This window comes from Papio anubis, chromosome 8 (assembly GCF_008728515.1).
Source record: "Papio anubis isolate 15944 chromosome 8, Panubis1.0, whole genome shotgun sequence".
NCBI lineage: Eukaryota > Metazoa > Chordata > Mammalia > Primates > Cercopithecidae > Papio > Papio anubis.
The window spans coordinates 83,562,457-83,583,664 of record NC_044983.1 but is presented as its reverse complement, the minus strand read 5'-3'; the positions used below and the strand labels follow the sequence as shown (position 1 = coordinate 83,583,664).

Sequence of the window (21,208 nt, the reverse complement as noted above, 5' to 3'; positions counted from 1 at the left end):
AAGCATTGGAGAAATCTCTACTAATCACAGGTTTGATGATGATTTCTGATTTTTATTTCTAGATATGGACTGTAACATTTTAAGTATTTATATATATTTAAAATTAGAAATATGTTCAAATTTATTCCGTCAGTCTTTTAACCCACAGGTGAATATTAAGAGCATCAGAATTTTTCAGGGCAATTATGGTATGTGCTACAATCAAGTTATATATGAAAGACTAGGTATACACAGATGTAGAGGGACTGAATTGACCTGGGAATTTGGAGAAGGCTTCACAGAGGAGATGACTTTGATTTTTGTTTTAAAATATTAACAAGATCTTGCACAATTGACAGAGTCAAGCTAGAAGATATATATTAGGGAAAAAAATGCTGAGTTTCAACAAGTTTTAGAAGACAGCATGCAAAGATAAACTTTGCAAAGCTCCAACACTAGGGGAAACTGTAATTCATTGAAACACATATTTGATAAAAGTGTAAGCAAGGCAAAATACACCAAAATACATTTAACAAAAATGTAAGCAGTGCAATGACAAATTCAGAACTCGGGGTAGTGATATGACCTTTGGAAGGAATGGAGGAGCCAAAGTTTTGAGATCACAAAATCATCAGAGAGAGAGATTAAGTGATGCTGGTGATATCCAAATATTTTAGTAGGATTATAAATGTTCCATAACAATTTGTATGTATAAAATATTACATGATCATTTTTTTAACATTCAGGATATGTCAGCAGGGAAGACAGTATCTGAAAATGCATGGAAGGGTGAAGGACCTTGGAATAATATATAGACATAATTATGACAAAGAAATGACAAATAATTAATTATCCTTCATAATATACAGTTTAGTATTCTAACACTGTATTGGAGTATACAAAGGAAAGAAGATTATAGATACAATTGAAAGCAACAAACTCAAAACTCAAAATCTTGCAAAAGAAGCAAGTACTATTTCTGTATTAAGAACCAAGAGACTGATTTCTCCTTTGTTGCCTGCTTGGTGATAAAATCAAGGCATATTACAATTAAGGATTTCGAATAATGTGAATTAATGATAAGTTACAGCAGCAGTTATTATTTTCATCATTTGGAAAGAGGTCCGGTGCATTTTAATTGTCTGAAGCTCATCATGTGCCAACAACTTTTGTTCCTAGTGGAATTCAAATTACAGGGCAGTACTTTATTGAACAACTTACCCTTTTAAACTATTGTGAAGCTGCAAGCAAGGTTTAATTACATTATTGCCAATCATCTGAAGAATGGTAATTACTTGGAGCCCTTGGCCAATGTTTCTGATTAAAAGTAGTGTAGAGTACTCCACAGGTCATAAGTTCATATCCTGGTTCTATTAATTTTCTTCTAAACCTTACTTTATTCCTGAGACAAGGAATGACTCCACCCCTGGAAATGATGTTAAGGAAAAATATGAATGATCTGAAGAGAACAGATACATGAAACAGAATGACTTTGGCTGTTATGACCTGTTTGCTGTTATGTATGTGTTGTTTTTGTCTTTTTGTATTCCTCTTTCTAGCCAAAAAAGGAAAAAAAAAAAAAAATCTGAGACCAAGAGACTCTTTTCTTGTGAGAGGTTTGAAGTACCTTTAATAATCAACTGGGTTCCTAGCCAAAATTTTAGTTTTGACTGAAAGCAATATTTATCTTCTTAAGAGTAAGACTGACTTCCTATGTGTTTAGGAACAGAGCAGGGTCTGTTTTTTCTAGTGAATGGGGACCTGATATGCAAGGAGGAGAGGATGGAGGTTGGATTTTTTTTTTTTTCCCTGTGAAGATTAAAACAAGATATAATCCCTGTAAGTCCACGTCGGGACTTTCTGACCAAGAAGTTGCATCAGTTTTGCTAAAAGAAGGTCAAGAGTATCTGAAGCTATTTTCTGAGTCAGCACTGTCTTCTGACTGAGTTCAGGTGTGACTAGCTGTTCATGGTGAACCTGAATGCCAGTTCGTGAGTTTTCTGCTGTTCGTTTGACTGCCTGGGCTTCTTTTGTTCCTTTGTCTGCTTGATAGATCTTTGTTTTGCCATTCAGTCTGCTGTTGGTGAAAATATCCTTTCACTTAGCCCATTGATAGCATGCTCCAGCCAAAATTGACCCATGTTTTCTGGGTGTGGCCATGCTCCGAAGCTATCCTTCTTCCACTTAACATGTTATTTAGGGTAGCAATAGGCCACGTGGTTATCAGATTCATATTTTAACTAAGGTGTCTCTGATTCGAAATTACAAAGATGTTCATTGTAGCATTGGGGTTAGATGTTCCATATCTAAAAATGAGTATAACTTCTTTTCTTTCCAATCATCCTCTCACCTGTGAGTGTCCCCAAGACACAATCCTTAGTAGTCTTCTCCCTAAATTACATACTTCCAAACACCGTCATAGTTATGCAACTCTTCATGAATAACTTCCTCCTTCCTTCTGTTTTCCTTTTTTTCTTCCTCCTGTGACTACGATGTTCCCTAGACAACCCCCAATAACCATGCTCTATTAGTATTTTTACTCAGGTAGACCACAGGAAGTACTGTCAATGGCTCATTTTTGGTATGCTAATGTCATATGAAGAGTCAGTCTTATGATCTCTGTGACAGACTACTCCAGAGTGGAAAAAATGTTGGTTATTCGCCTGGTTTTTGGGTTCAAAAAATAGTCTTCTGAAGGCAATTATCATAGTACATTATAAAAATGGTTGGAAAGAAGTTTTCATGGAAATAATGCTGGTTGAAATTATTAAATATTTGCATTCATGGCAAGTATTCATGTGAAATATTAGCCTTCATGTTCAATCACATTAAACTTTTCACTTAGAAGCATAACCCTTAGAAATGTAAAAGCCCCAACTATTTGATACATCATGTTGCCCAACTAAATGTTTAGCATTAAATATATAGATGTAGGACCACCTTTTTCTCCCGTAATGCGTATGGTTATGATGATCCAGAGTGAGCAAAATGTAGAAGTCATCAACAGGGGGTTGAATGCGTAAAATCACACCAAATATCTCTGCAGAGTTTTTACTCCATAGACTTTACGGTACAAGTTTACCACAGGTGGAAATTTTCAGTGATGAACAGCAGCTCTTAAGATAAATGTATTTGGTTCAGATTACGTATGAAAAGATTGGAATAGGTATTTATAGAGCTAGGACTAGCATTCTAGTTAGTATGACTAATAGCCTAAAGATTTTATTTTACATTATTATGTTTCTATATTCTATGCTAGCAAAAAATTAAAGCTTTAGTCTAGGAGTCAGAATATCTTAAGTCCCAATCTTAGCTCTTTGCTGTTCCTGACAAGACTTGTCACCTTCATGCCTTAATTTACTCATTGGTGTAAAAGTAAGGAAGGTATCTGCCCTATATTTTTTACTAAGTTGTTAGAATTATATTATATGTGAGGCGTATTAAAGTAAGATGTTTCACATTATGTGTTTCATAATTAGAAGAGTATTTTGACAGCAGTAGTATCAGTTTCCAATGCTGCTGTTCTTCAACTTTTATTCTTTTTTCTTCCCTTTTGGATTCTAAATATCTGTGACTTTATCACGACCACCTCCTCCCTTGACCCTTTTTTGAACGAAGGATATTGGATTTTTGCCAGTAGGAAAACCAATGATGAAACCATACTAATAGTTGAAGGAAAGAGTTCCTCCTATTTTTCTTGGGTAAAATGTTGATAATACCAAATTGTCCTTTTCAATTCTATATTTGGATATTAGTTACAATAACTTATTTTCTTCTTGTTCACACAGGAAATGACTTATTTCTTGTGGCAGTTCATGAACTGGGACATGCTCTGGGATTGGAGCATTCCAATGACCCCACTGCCATCATGGCTCCATTTTACCAGTACATGGAAACAGACAACTTCAAACTACCTAATGATGATTTGCAGGGCATCCAGAAGATATATGGTAGGTTACTACTTTTTCCATTTGCTTAATCCTGTAGTGAAGTCCAGAAATTCTGCTGTGTTTTCTTCTTTGAGATAGATGCTCTAAGAATAAACAGATTACTACAGAAAAAGTATGTAGCTGGCCTACTGGCAAAACTATTCTATCAATTGAATTCTGTTGGCAAAGGTCCCAGATATCTTAATGTATAGATTATGGGAACATGTTAAGCACTGATGAAATTTTCTTACTGAGTTTGGTTGGAAAACCTGCAGTTACAGCAAAGTTCTAATAAACTTTAATTTTTAAAATTCAGGAAAAAATATGTAATAAGTGAATGTAACAAAAAAAAATGGAAAAATATAAGACTTTCGTATATAAAATGCTGAGACTTTTCTACAAACTGATAGATTGACTCACAGTTTGTGAGAGTTGATGTTAGGTATTTCCTAGACAAAACACTTTTGAAGGTCCACAAAATACCCTTATATGATAGATACAAGAAATTGACTCCAAAGTCACGTAATGATTTATTGACCTAGAGTAAGAGTTAACAAACAAAGGAGTGAAATTAACAAGTGGTGAAGTTTATCAATACAGAATACAAAACAAATTTTTAGTATAGTAGTGTCATTTTTATTCACTCAATGAATGCAAATTAAGAGAAAAGAGAAAAGACTATTATGCATATTTACTATAATCCTAACTTCCTCATACAACCATTGACCTTTATAAAGACATTTATTTCACACATAGTAGCAAAGAACTTGACATTTATAATTAACATATAGCAAATATGCTTTACTAAATTAATGAAGTGAAGCTTTTATTTTTACAATACAAAGACAAACGTGTGCTATCTGTATGTTAATATCCAGTATCCAGAAGATGTCTTTTGCATTTTTAAGCAGCATAGTTTAAGTTCACTAATTCGTTTTGCATTCATTTATTTTCTTTTAATTTTAATAACTCAGTGGTAAGTATTCTCTCAGGGTTAAAATAGATTTGTAAAAAAAAAAAGGTCAATTTTTGTGCTGCTCTTTAGTTTGCTGGGATACCAAGAAGAGAGAAATGTCTGACTCAGTGCTAAATATCTCTTTTGTTGAATTGAGCTATCCTATGTCTAAGTGTGTGTCATCAGAAATTCTTCTTAAGTGGTTCACTGAAAGAAGTCTCTTTCTCATGACCTCATGAATTAGTAGTCTAGACTGAAGGTCTGCAAAAGAATATTCTTCCCATACCTAAATATTAAGTGCAAACAGCTTTACATCTTTTTTAAAAAACATGAATCTCTTGAGAATGATGCTTAACATCTGTACCAAATTACATGTGTAAACTTTGTCTTGATTTAGAAGCCCTTTTGAGAAATACTTCTTCACATTAATATTTTACTGGTGGTGTTTTAATCAATAGATATTTTAGATTCACTACTTAAAGGAAACACTCTTCCAGCAATTTGTCAAAATATTTCATTAGAAGAAAACAGTGAAAATCAATAAAAGAGTATAAAATAGTTTTGACACATTGGATAGAATAAACTTTGCTTAGTTAATGTTTATCTTTTGGAAATATTTTCATAGAATCATTATCTATTGAAATCTAGGATTAACTTTGTTGGAGCTTACTTACATGGCTCCAGTATTCCTTTTCATTTATTTATTATTTATATACCACCTGCTTCCAAAAAAGTTCTGAAGGCAGCTTTCCCAAAAATAACTGTGGTGAAGCTATGAAAAATATTATTAAAAATTAACAAAGGAAATCTAGCTACCTGGATCCAGAATCTAGCATGATAAGGACAGTTTCAGATAGACTTGGCAATGCTTTTTGGGGGTAAGATATTTTGTCTTTTGTTTTTTTTTTCAGAAAATATACGATCTTAAAGACCTCTTAGTTCACTTAGTCTGTGCCCTCTGCTGATAAGTGATTGTTCTCTGTAGCATATTTTCCAGCTCTATTCCAGTTTTAAGTGAGCCAAGCACTGTCCTCATATTTTCAAAAGGTCCACCTGACAAGATTCCTCCACCTACAAGACCTCTACCGACAGTGCCCCCTCACCGCTCTATTCCTCCGGCTGACCCAAGGAAGAATGACAGGCCAAAACCTCCTAGGCCTCCCACCGGCAGACCCTCCTATCCTGGAGCCAAACCCAACATCTGTGATGGGAACTTTAACACTCTAGCTATTCTTCGCCGTGAGATGTTTGTTTTCAAGGTAGGAGACTGTGATTTTTTTTTTTTTTTTTTAACAGTAGATCAAGTGTCTAGTGTTGCTTTAGAAAACAAGTTCTCATTCATTCTAACACTACCTTCCCAGCCCTCTCACAGTTAGAAAGTTCAAAAAAAACATTTTAAAAAATAAATGCACAAATGGGCTTAAATGTCTAGCAGAAGATTGCTGTAACATTCTATTTTGGGAATGCATTTATGTCAGCAGAAGCTAAAATGCCTAAAATGTGAGGGTAAAAAAAATGCTGCATGTTATGAAGAGATAAAATAGCATAATTTGAATCATGAATAGGAACTAATAGGGATGATTTGCTTGGGAGCTTAGCCACTTCCAGGCATACTGCAGCTATTGTATCTTTGGTTTACATATCTTTATGAGATCCCTGTAATTTCATTTGACCATTACAGCATTGTTTTTCAGGAAGAGCATTGATCATTTTGTTTGGGGTCCACGGGTAGCCATTTGAGTTAAATCTCTCCTCTATGAGGCTATCATTTTGACTTTACATATATATGTTATTGTTTTGATATTGTTAGGCAATTGTATCTAACTAATTTATATAATTTTTTTAAAGGCTACAAGCTGAAACTAATTTTACATTTGCAAAAATATTTTTAATGTTGGGGTCTCAGAAAACAACACTAATAAACAGTATATCAAAAGTAAATTATATAATATTGGAAGGTGAATATAATACTGAAAAATACTTCCCCCCCCCCCCCCCCCGCCGGTATTTGTAAGCCACTCTTAAAGACTAAGTAAGAAAGTAAGTTTGGATGTTGGTAGTAGAGTATTAAAAGAATCACGTTTTGCCAATATTATTTATTTTAAAATAAAACAATGTGCTCTCAGTTTTGGTGGACATAAATCAATAAATAATCAAATGCTTTTCTACTTATATACTGCCTATGTAATTTTCTGTCTACCAGAAGCTATCATTTAAAAATACAGATTTCATATAATTTTAACTTGATAAAATGCTCTATTTTCTTTGTTGAAAAATAATATCTGGATTTGATATAATATGCATAAAAGCATCATGCTTTCCAGGAAAAAATCAATGTGTTTCTTCAAGCACATGAATAGATTTTTGAACTCTATAAATGCCCTGTAATACTTTATTTGATATCGCCATTCTATTTCAAGTAGTTTAATAAATTTAGATTCAAAGAGTAAAGAAAATCTTACTTTTGTTGCTCATTGTGTTACTCTGTGTTACTCATATTGTTAGTCATTGTGGCTAAGCCCACAGCAACTAGTTGAAATGAACACAAAGTGCAATCTTGTTTATTCCACAAGACACCTGATGAAAACTGAAGAGTTGGCAGAATTTCAACATTTCAGGCTTTATACCTTGATATCATAATAATAACACTAATGCATCAACCTTATCTGAGAATATGATGTGAAATTGACTCTGGGTACATTATTTTTTCATTATTCCTGTCTATCTTAAGTAGGTTGCTGATGTCAGAGGAGACTGGTGTCTTCATATCTAGTGATCGCTTTCAACAGCCTCTTTGCTCTGCACATTGTAAAAGTTTAGTAAGTGCTGTTGACTAACAAAATAAAGTCCTGTGATCACTGGTTCCTGAAATCAGGAACTGATAAAAAATGCATGGATCAGACTCTCAAGTAGAAATGCAATAGCTGCTACTTTCAATATCAAAACAGGTATATAAAAAATGTAAGTAAGGCATGCTTCCCTAAACTCTGAGGTTATATTGGATTCCTTTATCAAAATCCCTGACAGGACAGAGTTTCTAAAATCTTCCCTATTTTCATTTTCTCAGTAATTCCAAGAATTATTGCTTTCTTTCTAAGAATAATTTCTCTGGAAGATAACATCTTCTAATAGGCATTTTTTTTCTTTGTAATATCCATTTGCTTAGTGAATGTTTTGTCACATAATTTCATACTTTTTGTTTTTATCTCATCTTTGATAGAATGTGTCTGTGTGCCCAGTATACTTTCCTAGGCATCAAGAATGTGTGAATAGAAACTAGCATCCCTGTCTTTGCAGAGCTCATATTTCAGGAATGAAGACAAACTTGAACATTAATACTTTTAATACATAAGAGTAAAAGTAATGACACTGAAACAAAGAGAAAGTACTGAAGTCTAATCAAACAAGGAATTTTACTGAGATTGGAGTTTTAATGAATTTTAAGACAAATTTTCTAGGCACCTTAAAGAAGTAGGTGGTGCAGCAATAGGTTTGTGTATGGAGGGAGAAAAAAACAGACATGTTACTATCTAGTATAAAGTGATAATCTTTTAATTCAGACATATGCAACATTGGATAGATGTAAAGAAAGCATGATTGCATGATATCTGACTCTTAGTTAATAGTTGTCATAGATTCGGTAACCATTATGTGTCTCTGACCTCATAAAAACACTGCAAGATAGATAACATTCTGTTTTACAAATTTAAAAAACTGAAAATCAGAAAAGTGTTGTTGAAACACTTCTAAGAGGTAGTCAATAGCTGAACACAGGTCTACGTGATTCCAAAATCTATGTTTTCCCCACTAAACTTTTTGCTTTGTTACCTGAAATAATTGAGAAAAGTTTCAAAAGAAAAGTAGACTTTCAACTATATTTTGAAATGGTAAGTATTCAAGAAATATTTATTGCCTTCATACTGTACGGTAGATGTTATTTTAGGCACTGGCTATGTAGCAGTGAACAAAATAGGCTACACTTGGGTTTCTTGCAAATTGCATTCTAGTCTTCAAGGTGGACACGTGGGTGAGAGGCTTCACACAGATGTTCCACTTGTGAATGTCACAGAAGGATGTGAGAATGCTTACATATGACAGAGCCTGGAATTCTGTTTTTCAGTGCCAATGACAGCTGATTGGTCTCCTAATTTCTCCTCTATACTTACTTAGTCTAGACTGCCTTTACTTCTAAATTAATGTCATTACCCCATATCTGATCTTTCTCCCATTTCAACATTTCTTCAATGTATACATCATTATTTTTCATATTTTGCTTCTTATTGACTGTCTCTTCAAATATTTTTAGTATTGCTCATTGTTTGATCTCACTCTTATTAATATGTTGATTTTCTACTTTTGTTTATTACAGACTCTACACAATTTAGAAGTGTGTTCATCTCCTCAACCCTTACCCATCAACACTTATTTTCTCCTAAATTTTAATGTCTGGGGATAGCTTCTTGAGTCTCTGCCTATCCAAATGTTCCATCCTCAGCATCTTCTGATGTCCCATCTTCTCTGATTGATTCTCTCTAGTGATTTTTATATTCTCTATATTCATTCAATTAGCCTGTTATTTATTTCTGTCTTCTCTAATTATTTCTTACGGAAATGTGTTCCTCAACAAGATTTTTACTTCTCCAGAGCGGAGATTGGTTCACGTGACCTTCATAGTGCTCAGTGCTAATGAATAGGGATGTCATTGTAAGAATTGCATAATCAAACTGTGGCAAATATTATTTTTATACTATGATGATACTCAGGCTAAATGAAATCCTTGAAGCATTTTATTTTGGTAAGTTGTTATTCCTTGCCCAAAGATTTCAATGAGTATTATTTATATAAATTCTATATGTGTGATTTGTAAGCCAAAAATAAGAAAATCTAGATATAAGCAAAAGGTAATATCATCAGATAATTTTGTTTTCTTGTAAGAAAGAAGCCTTTCTTTATGGTAGAACTTTCAGCATAATGCTTTTTGGTTGTGAGCTTCTTCTCAGAGAATCTGATTGACATTGCACTTTCCAGACATCCATTTATTTAAAGTGAGTTCACCTAGACATGTGTTTCTGTAGGAGGTGGGATATGTATATACATACATACACAGAGACACACAGAAACACACACACATACACACACACATACCCTTCTGTCCTTATGCATGAAAAATTTAAGCCATGCAGCTTTATAATCTTTAGAGAATGTAAACCGCCTAATCCAAGGAAATGAGAATCAAAACAAAAGGCCAAAGGAGAGAGAAACAAAATAACAATAACAAAGAAGCTTTGTACTTACCCTAGAAAAGGCGATTTTAATACTACTCCTTGAAGAGTGTAAGCTGTTATAAGTAAACTGACAACAGCAAGATCTGATTGTTCAAATGAATACTCTCAAAGCACCTTTGGACTACAAGATAAGAACACTGAATATTTTAGTTTTTAGTTGTGTAAAAAAAAGCAGAAGGCAAGAATTAGCCAAAGTTGTACAGAACATATTTCAGTACACAATATTTCACTATGTATGCATGAATGCATATAGTGGTAACTATATTCTTTTGAAGCTGGAAATAGAAGGAATTGTATACAGCACTAGGAACTCCTTTAGTGTCCAAAAAGAAAGGATAGTTGCCTTTGATTACTGACCAGTTCTTTTTTTTTTTTTAAATTTATTATTATTATTATACTTTAAGTTCTAGGGTACATGTGCATAACGTGCAGGTTTGTTACATATGTATACTTGTGCCATGTTGGTGTGCTGCACCCATCAACTCGTCAGCACCCATCAACTCGTCATTTACATCAGGTATAACTCCCAATGCAATCCCTCCCTCCTCCCCCCTCCCCATGATAGGCCCCGGTGTGTGATGTTCCCCTTCCCGAGTCCAAGTGATCTCATTGTTCAGTTCCCACCTATGAGTGAGAACATGCGGTGTTTGGTTTTCTGTTCTTGTGATAGTTTGCTAAGAATGATAGTTTCCAGCTGCATCCATGTCCCTACAAAGGACGCAAACTCATACTTTTTTATGGCTACATAGTATTCCATGGTGTATATGTGCCACATTTTCTTAATCCAGTCTGTCACTGATGGACATTTGGGTTGATTCCAAGTCTTTGCTATTGTGAATAGTGCCACAATAAACGTACATGTACATGTGTCTTTATAGCAGCATGATTTATAATCCTTTGGGTATATACTCAGTAATGGGATGGCTGGGTCATATGGTACATCTAGTTGTAGATCTTTGAGGAATCGCCATACTATTTTCCATAATGGTTGAACTAGTTTACAATCCCACCAACAGTGTAAAAGTGTTCCTATTTCTCCACATCCTCTCCAGCACCTGTTGTTTCCTGACTTTTTAATGATCACCATTCTAACTGGTGTGAGATGGTATCTCATTGTGGTTTTGATTTACATTTCTCTGATGGCCAGTGATGATGAGCATTTTTTCATGTGTCTGTTGGCTGTATGAATGTCTTCTTTTGAGAAATGTCTGTCCATATCCTTTGCCCACTTTTTGATGGGGTTGTTTGTTTTTTTCTTGTAAATTTGTTTGAGTCCTTTGTAGGTTGTGGATATTAGCCCTTTGTCAGATGAGTAGATTGCAAAAATTTTCTCCCATTCTGTAGGTTGCCTGTTCACTCTGATGGTAGTTTCTTTTGCTGTGCAGAAGCTCTTTAGTTTAATGAGATACCATTTGTCAATTTTGGCTTTTGCTGCCATTGCTTTTGGTGTTTTAGACATGAAGTCTTTGCCCATGCCTATGTCCTGAATGGTACTACCTAGGTTTTCTTCTAGGATTTTTATGGTATTAGGTCTAACATTTAAGTCTGTAATCCATCTTGAATTAATTTTCGTATAAGGAGTAAGGAAAGGATCCAGTTTCAGCTTTCTACTTATGGCTAGCCAATTTTCCCAGCACCATTTATTACAGGGAATCCTTTCCTCATTTCTTGTTTTTGTCAGGTTTGTCAAAGATCAGATGGCTGTAGATGTGTGGTATTATTTCTGAGGACTCTGTTCTGTTCCATTGGTCTATATCTCTGTTTTGGTACCAGTACCATGCTGTTTTGGTTACTGTAGCCTTGTAGTATAGTTTGAAGTCAGGTAGTGTGATGCCTCCAGCTTTGTTCTTTTGACTTAGGATTGTCTTGGAGATGCGGGCTCTTTTTTGGTTCCATATGAACTTTAAAGCAGTTTTTTCCAATTCTGTGAAGAAACTCATTGGTAGCTTGATGGGGATGGCATTGAATCTATAAATAACCTTGGGCAGTATGGCCATTTTCACGATAGTGATTCTTCCTATCCATGAGCATGGTATGTTCTTCCATTTGTTTGTGTCCTCTTTTATTTCACTGAGCAGTGGTTTGTAGTTCTCCTTGAAGAGGTCCTTTACATCCCTTGTAAGTTGGATTCCTAGGTATGTTATTTTCTTTGAAGCGATTGTGAATGGAAGTTCATTCATGATTTGGCTCTCTGTTTGTCTGTTATTGGAGTATAAGAATGCTTGTGATTTTTGCACATTAATTTTGTATCCTGAGACTTTGCTGAAGTTGCTTATTAGCTTAAGGAGATTTTGGGCTGAGACAATGGGGTTTTCTAAATATACAATCATGTCATCTGCAAACAGGGACAATTTGACTTCTTCTTTTCCTAACTGAATACCCTTGATTTCTTTCTCTTGCCTGATTGCCCTAGCCAGAACTTCCAACACTATGTTGAATAGGAGTGGTGAGAGAGGGCATCCCTGTCTTGTGCCAGTTTTCAAAGGGAATTTTTCCAGTTTTTGCCCATTCAGTATGATATTGGCTGTGGGTTTGTCATAAATAGCTCTTATTATTTTGAGGTACGTTCCATCAATACCGAATTTATTGAGCGTTTTTAGCATGAAGGGCTGTTGAATTTTGTCAAAAGCCTTTTCTGCATCTATTGAGATAATCATGTGGTTCTTGTCTTTGGTTCTGTTTATATGCTGGATTATGTTTATTGATTTGCGAATGTTGAACCAGCCTTGCATCCCAGGGATGAAGCCCACTTGATCATGGTGGATAAGCTTTTTGATGTGTTGCTGAATCCGGTTTGCCAGTATTTTATTGAGGATTTTTGCATCGATGTTCATCAGGGATATTGGTCTAAAATTCTCTTTTTTTGTTGTGTCTCTGCCAGGCTTTGGTATCAGGATGATGTTGGCCTCATAAAATGAGTTAGGGAGGATTCCCTCTTTTTCTATTGATTGGAATAGTTTCAGAAGGAATGGTACCAGCTCCTCCTTGTACCTCTGGTAGAATTCAGCTGTGAATCCATCTGGTCCTGGACTTTTTTTGGTTGGTAGGCTATTAATTATTGCCTCAATTTCAGAGCCTGCTATTGGTCTATTCAGGGATTCAACTTCTTCCTGGTTTAGTCTTGGAAGAGTGTAAGTGTCCAGGAAATTATCCATTTCTTCTAGATTTTCTTGTTTATTTGCATAGAGGTATTTATAGTATTCTCTGATGGTAGTTTGTATTTCTGTGGGGTCGGTGGTGATATCCCCTTTATCATTTTTTATTGCGTCTATTTGATTCTTCTGTCTTTTCTTCTTTAGTAGTCTTGCTAGCGGTCTGTCAATTTTGTTGATCTTTTCAAAAAACCAACTCCTGGATTCACTGATTTTTTGGAGGTTTTTTTGTGTCTCTATCTCCTTCAGTTCTGCTCTGATCTTAGTTATTTCTTGCCTTCTGCTAGCTTTTGAATGTGTTTGCTCTTGCTTCTCTAGTTCTTTTAATTGTGATGTTAGAGTGTCAATTTTAGATCTTTCCTGCTTTCTCCTGTGGGCATTTAGTGCTATAAATTTCCCTCTACACACTGCTTTAAATGTGTCCCAGAGATTCTGGTATGTTGTATCTTTGTTCTCATTGGTTTCAAAGAACATCTTTATTTCTGCCTTCATTTCGTTATGTACCCAGTGGTCATTCAGGAGCAGGTTGTTCAGTTTCCATGTAGTTGAGCGGTTTTGATTGAGTTTCTTAGTCCTGAGTTCTAGTTTGATTGCACTGTGGTCTGAGAGACAGTTTGTAATAATTTCTGTTCTTGTACATTTGCTGAGGAGTGCTTTACTTCCAATTACGTGGTCAATTTTGGAATAAGTACGATGTGGTGCTGAGAAGAATGTATATTCTGTTGATTTGGGGTGGAGAGTTCTATAGATGTCTATTAGGTCTGCTTGCTGCAGAGATGAGTTCAATTCCTGGATATCCTTGTTAATTTTCTGTCTCGTTGATCTGTCTAATGTTGACAGTGGAGTGTTGAAGTCTCCCATTATTATTGTATGGGAGTCTAAGTCTCTTTGTAAGTCTCTAAGGACTTGCTTTATGAATCTAGGTGCTCCTGTATTGGGTGTATATATATTTAGGAGAGTTAGCTCTCCCTGTTGAATTGATCCCTTTACCATTATGTAATGGCCTTCTTTGTCTCTTTTGATCTTTGATGGTTTAAAGTCTGTTTTATCAGAGACTAGTATTGCAACCCCTGCTTTTTTTTGTTCCCCATTTGCTTGGTAAATCTTCCTCCATCCCTTTATTTTGAGCCTGTGTATGTTTCTGCGTGTGAGATGGGTCTCCTGAATACAGCAGACTGATGGCTCTTGACTCTTTATCCAGTTTGCCAGTCTATGTCTTTTAATTGGAGCATTTAGTCCATTGACATTTAAGGTTAAGATTGTTATGTGTGAACTTGATCCTGCCATTATGATATTAACTGGTTATTTTTCTCGTTAGTTGATGCAGTTTCTTCCTAGCCTCGATGGTCTTTACATTTTGGCATGTTTTTGCAATGGCTGGTACCGGTTGTTCCTTTCCATGTTGAGTGCTTCCTTCAGGGTCTCTTGTAAGGCAGGCCTAGTGGTGACAAAATCTCTAAGCATTTGCTTATCTGTAAAGGATTTTATTTCTCCTTCACTTATGAAACTTAGTTTGGCTGGATATGAAATTCTGGGTTGAAAATTCTTTTCTTTAAGAATGTTGAATATTGGCCCCCACTCTCTTCTGGCTTGTAGAGTTTCTGCCGAGAGATCTGCTGTGAGTCTGATGGGCTTCCCTTTGTGGGTAACCCGACCTTTCTCTCTGGCTGCCCTTAAGATTTTTTCCTTCATTTCAACTTTGGTGAATCTGGCAATTATGTGTCTTGGAGTTGCTCTTCTCGAGGAGTATCTTTGTGGCGTTCTCTGTATTTCCTGGATTTGAATGTTGGCCTGCACTACTAGGTTGGGGAAGTTTTCCTGGATGATATCCTGAAGAGTGTTTTCCAACTTGGTTCCATTTTCCCCCTCACTTTCAGGCACCCCAATCAGACATAGATTTGGTCTTTTTACATAATCCCATACTTCTTGCAGGCTTTATTCATTTCTTTTTCTTCTTTTTTCTTTTGGTTTCTCTTCTCGCTTCATTTCATTCATTTGATCCTCAATTGCTGATACTCTTTCTTCCAGTTGATCGAGTCGGTTACTGAAGCTTGTGCATTTGTCACGTATTTCTCATGTCATGGTTTTCATCTCTTTCATTTCGTTTATGACATTCTCTGCATTAATTACTGTAGCTATCCATCTTCCACTTTTTTTTCAAGATTTTTAGTTTCTTTGCGCTGGGTACATAATTCCTCCTTTAGCTCTGAGAAGTTTGATGGACTGAAGCCTTCTTCTCTCATCTCGTCAAAGTCATTCTCCGTCCAGCTTTGATCCATTGCTGGCGATGAGCTGCGCTCTTTTGCCGGGGGAGACGCGCTCTTATTTTTTGAATTTCCAGCTTTTCTGCCCTGCTTTTTCCCCATCTTTGTGGTTTTATCTGCCTCTGGTCTTTGATGATGGTGACGTACTGATGGGGTTTTGGTGTAGGTGTCCTTCCTGTTTGATAGTTTTCCTTCTAACAGTCAGGACCCTCAGCTGTAGGTCTGTTGGAGATTGCTTGAGGTCCACTCCAGACCCTGTTTGCCTGGGTATCAGCAGCAGAGGCTGCAGAAGATAGAATATTTCTGAACAACGAGTGTACCTTTCTGATTCTTGCTTTGGAAGTGCTCAGGGGTGTACTCCACCCTGTGAGGTGTGGGGTGTTAGACTGCGCCTAGTGGGGGATGTCTCCCAGTTAGGCTACTCAGGGGTCAGGGACCCACTTGAGCAGGCAGTCTGTCCCTTCTCAGATCTCAACCTCCGTGTTGGGAGATCCACTGCTCTCTTCAAAGCTGTCAGACAGGGTTGTTTGCGTCTGCACAGGTTTCTGCTGCTTTTGTTGTTGTTTAGCTGTGCCCTGTCCCCAGAGGTGGAGTCTACAGAGACAGGCAGGTTTCCTTGAGCTGCTGTGAGCTCCACCCAGTTCGAGCTTCCCAGCGCCTTTGTTTACCTACTTAAGCCTCAGCAATGGTGGGCGCCCCTCCCCCAGCCTGGCTGCTGCCTTGGGGTTAGATCACAGACTGCTGTGCTAGCAATGAGGGAGGCTCTGTGGATGTGGGACCCTCCCGGCCAGGTGTGGGATACAATCTCCTGGTGTGCCCGTTTGCTTAAAGCGCAGTATTGGAGTGGGAGTTACCCGATTTTCCAGGTGTTGTGTGTCTCAGTTCCCCTGGCTAGGAAAAGGGATTCCCTTCCCCCTTGCGCTTCCCAGGTAAGGCAATGCCTCGCCCTGCTTCAGCTCTCGCTGGTCAGGCTGCAGCAGCTGACCAGCACCAATTGTCCGGCACTCCCTAGTGAGATGAACCCAGTACCTCAGTTGAAAATGCAGAAGTCACTGGTCTGTGTCGCTCGCGCTGGGAGTTGAAGACTGGAGCTGTTCCTATTTGGCCATCTTGCTCCGCCCTCTATATTGACATTTTTGCATAGAAAGTACTTATATTCACAATTCATGTTTCAAAATGCTTTTACATTAATTCAAGATAAATAAGCAAAGTTTTGTTTCAAGATTTATAGTGCACATGAAAAGCATTTTATTTTAGGAACTTTGAAAAAATAACACTTTTCTGATTTTTTCTTTCAAATTTGGCATTTGTAAATGTGCCACTGTTGTCCTCTTATATTTCTTTAAAGCAAAAATTAGACTTTATTCTTTGTATTCCCTTTTTAAAATTTTAGTTAACTATGTTGTAATTATCATTGTGCTTTGTGGATTATGTGAAGTTATTTAAACATTCACCCAGGTCTTCACTATCTCTTAAAAGCATTTATTTATTTTATCTTTCAAAAGACGGTCTTACAAGTATAAATCTTTAAAATGAAATAGGTGTGAAAGCTGTAATTATTTGCAAATTAGGTGATAGTCTACCTGAAAAAGTCCATGAAAATCAACAGAAAAAAATTAAAACTATTAACACTGTTAAGAAAGACTCCCTAAGCTATAGAAAAAAATAAAATATAACTTATCTGATAACTATATAGACTATATAAATGGAAAATATTTTTTGACACAAATGAATAACTCATTGGATTACATTGAACTAGAAGAGCCTGGCACATTCATAACATTCAATAAATATGTATTTAATAAACAGTCTTTTTACTTCTAACTCTGTCTTCTCTGCATTTAACCTTCATGAGAGAAGTTCATGATTGTCTTGTTTGTTCCCAGTGCTTAGAAGACTACGTACAATTATCACTTCATAATTATTTCTCAATTAAGTGGATCTGATATACAGTATGTATAAACAAAAGCAACAACAGACTTTACAACACACAACTTTACTTTACAATACACAACTGTAATGATGGAAATCTAAAAGAATTGAATAAATGGAGAGATTTACCAAGTGCTTGGATGGGAAAAACTTAATATTGGAAAAGCATTACTCTCCCACATTATTCTACAAAGTAAAAATTATTCCAATCATAACTTCAGTGGAATTAGGGATGGGAGACCTTACACTTTAAGATTCTAACTTACATGTAGAAGGACAGTAATTGCCAGTTTCATGGACAGTGTTGTGGACAGGATAGTAATTGTAAGTCTTATGCCAAACTTGTAATCCCAGCTCTATCAATCACCACTCCCTGCATACCACAACTGATTTTTCAGTACTCAGTTTTTCAGGATAGATGTTGCCCTTCCAGATATTCCATATTATATAAAGAAGAAAAAGGGGCAAAATTGAAACATACAGTAACCATGTCAGGGAAAATAGACAAATGCTTAGTGTCCTTACTATGGCTGGGCTTTGTTGCCCTCCTTGATTAAAAAGATGCCTGGGTGAGCAGGAATGTTAAATTGTGCAAATTACTCTCTCAGAAAACATCAAGAATTTATTAACAGGAGAAAGAGAGGGAGTGGATGTTGGTTAGATAGCTAGCCATTTTTCCAACACTTTCTAAAGCTTATTTCTTTATGAAGAGAGTTGCTGATTTTTATGTGTTAATTGTGTGACCAGTGAACTTACAGAATTCTTCATTATTTTTAATGTTTTTTTCATCTGGCATTCAGGAATATTTTTCAGTTTAAATCTTTATACTTCATCTAGAATTTACTTTGGCATAAGGTATAAATAAGGATTTTAATTTTTGTCCAAGTTATTAACCTAGCTTTATCCTATTTTCTATTATTGATAAAAGTTTCATATTCCACATATATTGGGATAATAATATAGATAACACCTATTAATCACCTACGATGATTTTTTCATATGTTTTACATGGATTATCATATTTATGTCTGACATCATATGAGAAAGAGAGACCTAAAAGTTAATTCATTCCCATATATCAAGCTATGGACAGCTTACCTCTGAATTTCTTTTTTTATTCCTAATAGTTTTTCATTGTACTCAACAAGTGTATTTATATTTTTTGTTAAATGCAGATGAATTTCTCCTAATTAACACCAAAATATGGAAAAAGAAACAATCTCAACACAATAGCAATATAAAATAAAACATCTAGGGCTACACTTATAAAAAAATGTGCAGAACTTCCATGAATAAAAATTAGAACTTTATTGTAGAACAAAAATACAATTTTGATAAATAGAAAGATGTATCCTATTCTTGATTAAAAGATTCACTCTAGTAAAAATTTTGATTCTTTGTATCCATCTTTAAATCAGTCTGATTCCAATACTCAGGAGAAAATATAACATGAAATATTCAAAATCTTAAAGAATAACAACATATATAATTTTAAAGATAAAAATAGAGAAGCAATGAAAAGAATTTCCATGTATTGGAATGAAATAATCAGTATTGTAAAAAAAATTACTTTCCCTGATTATTCTAAAAGTTAAAAGTAATTCCACTGAAAGTCCCCAGACTTGAGTAAATGAAAATTATGATATTCATTTATAAGAAGACTTGATAAAATTAAAATGGCTAATAAAAATAGTACCTTAGTTTTTAACCAGGTAACATAAAAGATTATATAGGAAAGTATAAATGTATAAAAATACAAAAGACTGTACTACTGGATTTTAAAACTTACTGTTACGCAAATTTTTTTAAAATTGGATGACATTTAGAGATTACTAGATAGGACAAATGAACAGAATAGAGTCAGGGGAAAAAATCTAAATAAATTCCAAGGTGGACCAACTATTTAAAATGGAAACATTAAGCCATAAAAGTACTAGAAGAAAACTTGCAAAATCTTTTCTATTTTGATTATATGTATATATACTTTGAAATTGAGTTGTTTCTAAATAAGCTACAGAATTAAAAAGCTATTCATAATACCTTGATAGATTTAATAACATTTAATATAGACATTTCTACATGGCTGAAAATATGAATCCACTTGAAAAGCAATACACATTTAAGAAGTGTTACTTTTAAAAATTATAATAGGCTTAGAAATGAAAAAAAGGAAATACACCCAGTTGAAAAATTACATGAAGATAAAGAAATGCATATACATTTTAAGGAATAACAAGTAACTCATACATACTTATAGAAGTATATGCAAATTAAAAATACAGTGAGTTTTTTAAATTCATTCTGACAAAGGTCAAAGGTTAATAGTATCTTATATTTGTGAGAATGTGGAGAACTAGCACTGTGATTCTGTTAATGTGAGTATGCATTCTTCCTACATTTCAGAAAAATGTTTGATCACCAGGAATCTTTGCCTGGGAAAGGTTTTTTGAAGATTTACTCTCAAAAGCTTTCAAAGGCTGTGTATATAAACAGTCATTTCAGCATTTTTGACAGAAAACTGGAAACAATGTAAATGTCCAGCAAGAGGAACTTAGCCTTAGACATATCCTAGCCAATGTAATACAGTGTAGCTATTTTAAAGAATGAGGTTGAATCTCCAAGATATATATTTTTAAAGTGAGGTACAGAGCAATTTTTAAACCATGCTATTTAAGAGGGAGAAGTTGGGGAACACATACTTATACCCAGATTCCTATGTATACCCAGTTACACACTCATACCCAGATATAAATTATCCCTAAAAGGGACACAAGAAAGTGAAAGCACCGAGTGTCTCTGGGGTGATGATATATGTAGTCAGAGGTAAGAAAGAAAGTGAAATCTACAATTTAGGTGATTTTAATCTGTAACTATAAATACATATATGTACATAACATGTAAATATGTATACATATATCTATGCATGTGTGTATATATATTTGCATATATACAAATATATTTATAAAAATTATCAAAAGACTAATACTGTAATGTTAAGTACAGTTATCTCTGGATAAAAATTAAAGATTATTTTTAACATTTTCTTTTTTGTCATGGAGTTTTATTGTTCACTGAACATTTAATAAAGGAAAATGTGTTGTTTTTAATGTTGTCTTTAATAGCAGAGATTTATTTTAATGATGCATCTGTGTTTTTAATCTTTCTTTTCTCTAGAATACTATTGCTGGCATTAACATAAACATTTTTACAGATTCTAGAATTAGGCTCTTCACCTTGAAAACAAGAATGATTTTGAGAATCTGAAAAGTGTTTTCTTAAATATTCACTTTTCCCCTCCACCATGAATGAGAGAAGTGACAGGGAGATGGTGGGGCATCCAATTTTCCATAGAACTTATTTGCTTGACATTTGGTTCCAAATGTTTATGTTTCCATCATTATGCTTCTTACACTACTTTGCAGTTTCAGAACATATATTGTGTTTGTTTACATGTCTATTAATATTAAAGGAACTATAGATAGTATGAATAGCAAATGAGTCAAATTTTAAAGGTGATTTTAAATTTAAACTACAGCAATACTATGTGTTACAACAAACAGGAGAATGTTCATAGTTTTCCAACTACTAACCCCATGTATGGTGATTGATCCACAAAGTAATAAAGTAAAAATGAAAATGAACAAAGATATCTACTGTACCTTTTGGGCCAGTAGGAAAAAATTTTGCAAGCAAACCCAGATTATCCAGTAAT

At 34.9% G+C, this 21,208-nt stretch overlaps 1 protein-coding gene across 1 annotated transcript in view; it reads left to right on the top strand.

Annotated features, from left to right (window-relative positions):
* MMP16 (matrix metallopeptidase 16) overlaps window positions 1-21,208 on the top strand; it is a 297,659-nt gene that overhangs the window by 205,064 nt on the left and 71,387 nt on the right. The window contains exons 5-6 of the mRNA XM_021942484.2: window positions 3,768-3,929; window positions 5,911-6,122. Coding sequence (XP_021798176.1) covers window positions 3,768-3,929; window positions 5,911-6,122 — 374 coding nt within the window. The remainder of the gene's footprint in view (window positions 1-3,767; window positions 3,930-5,910; window positions 6,123-21,208) is intronic.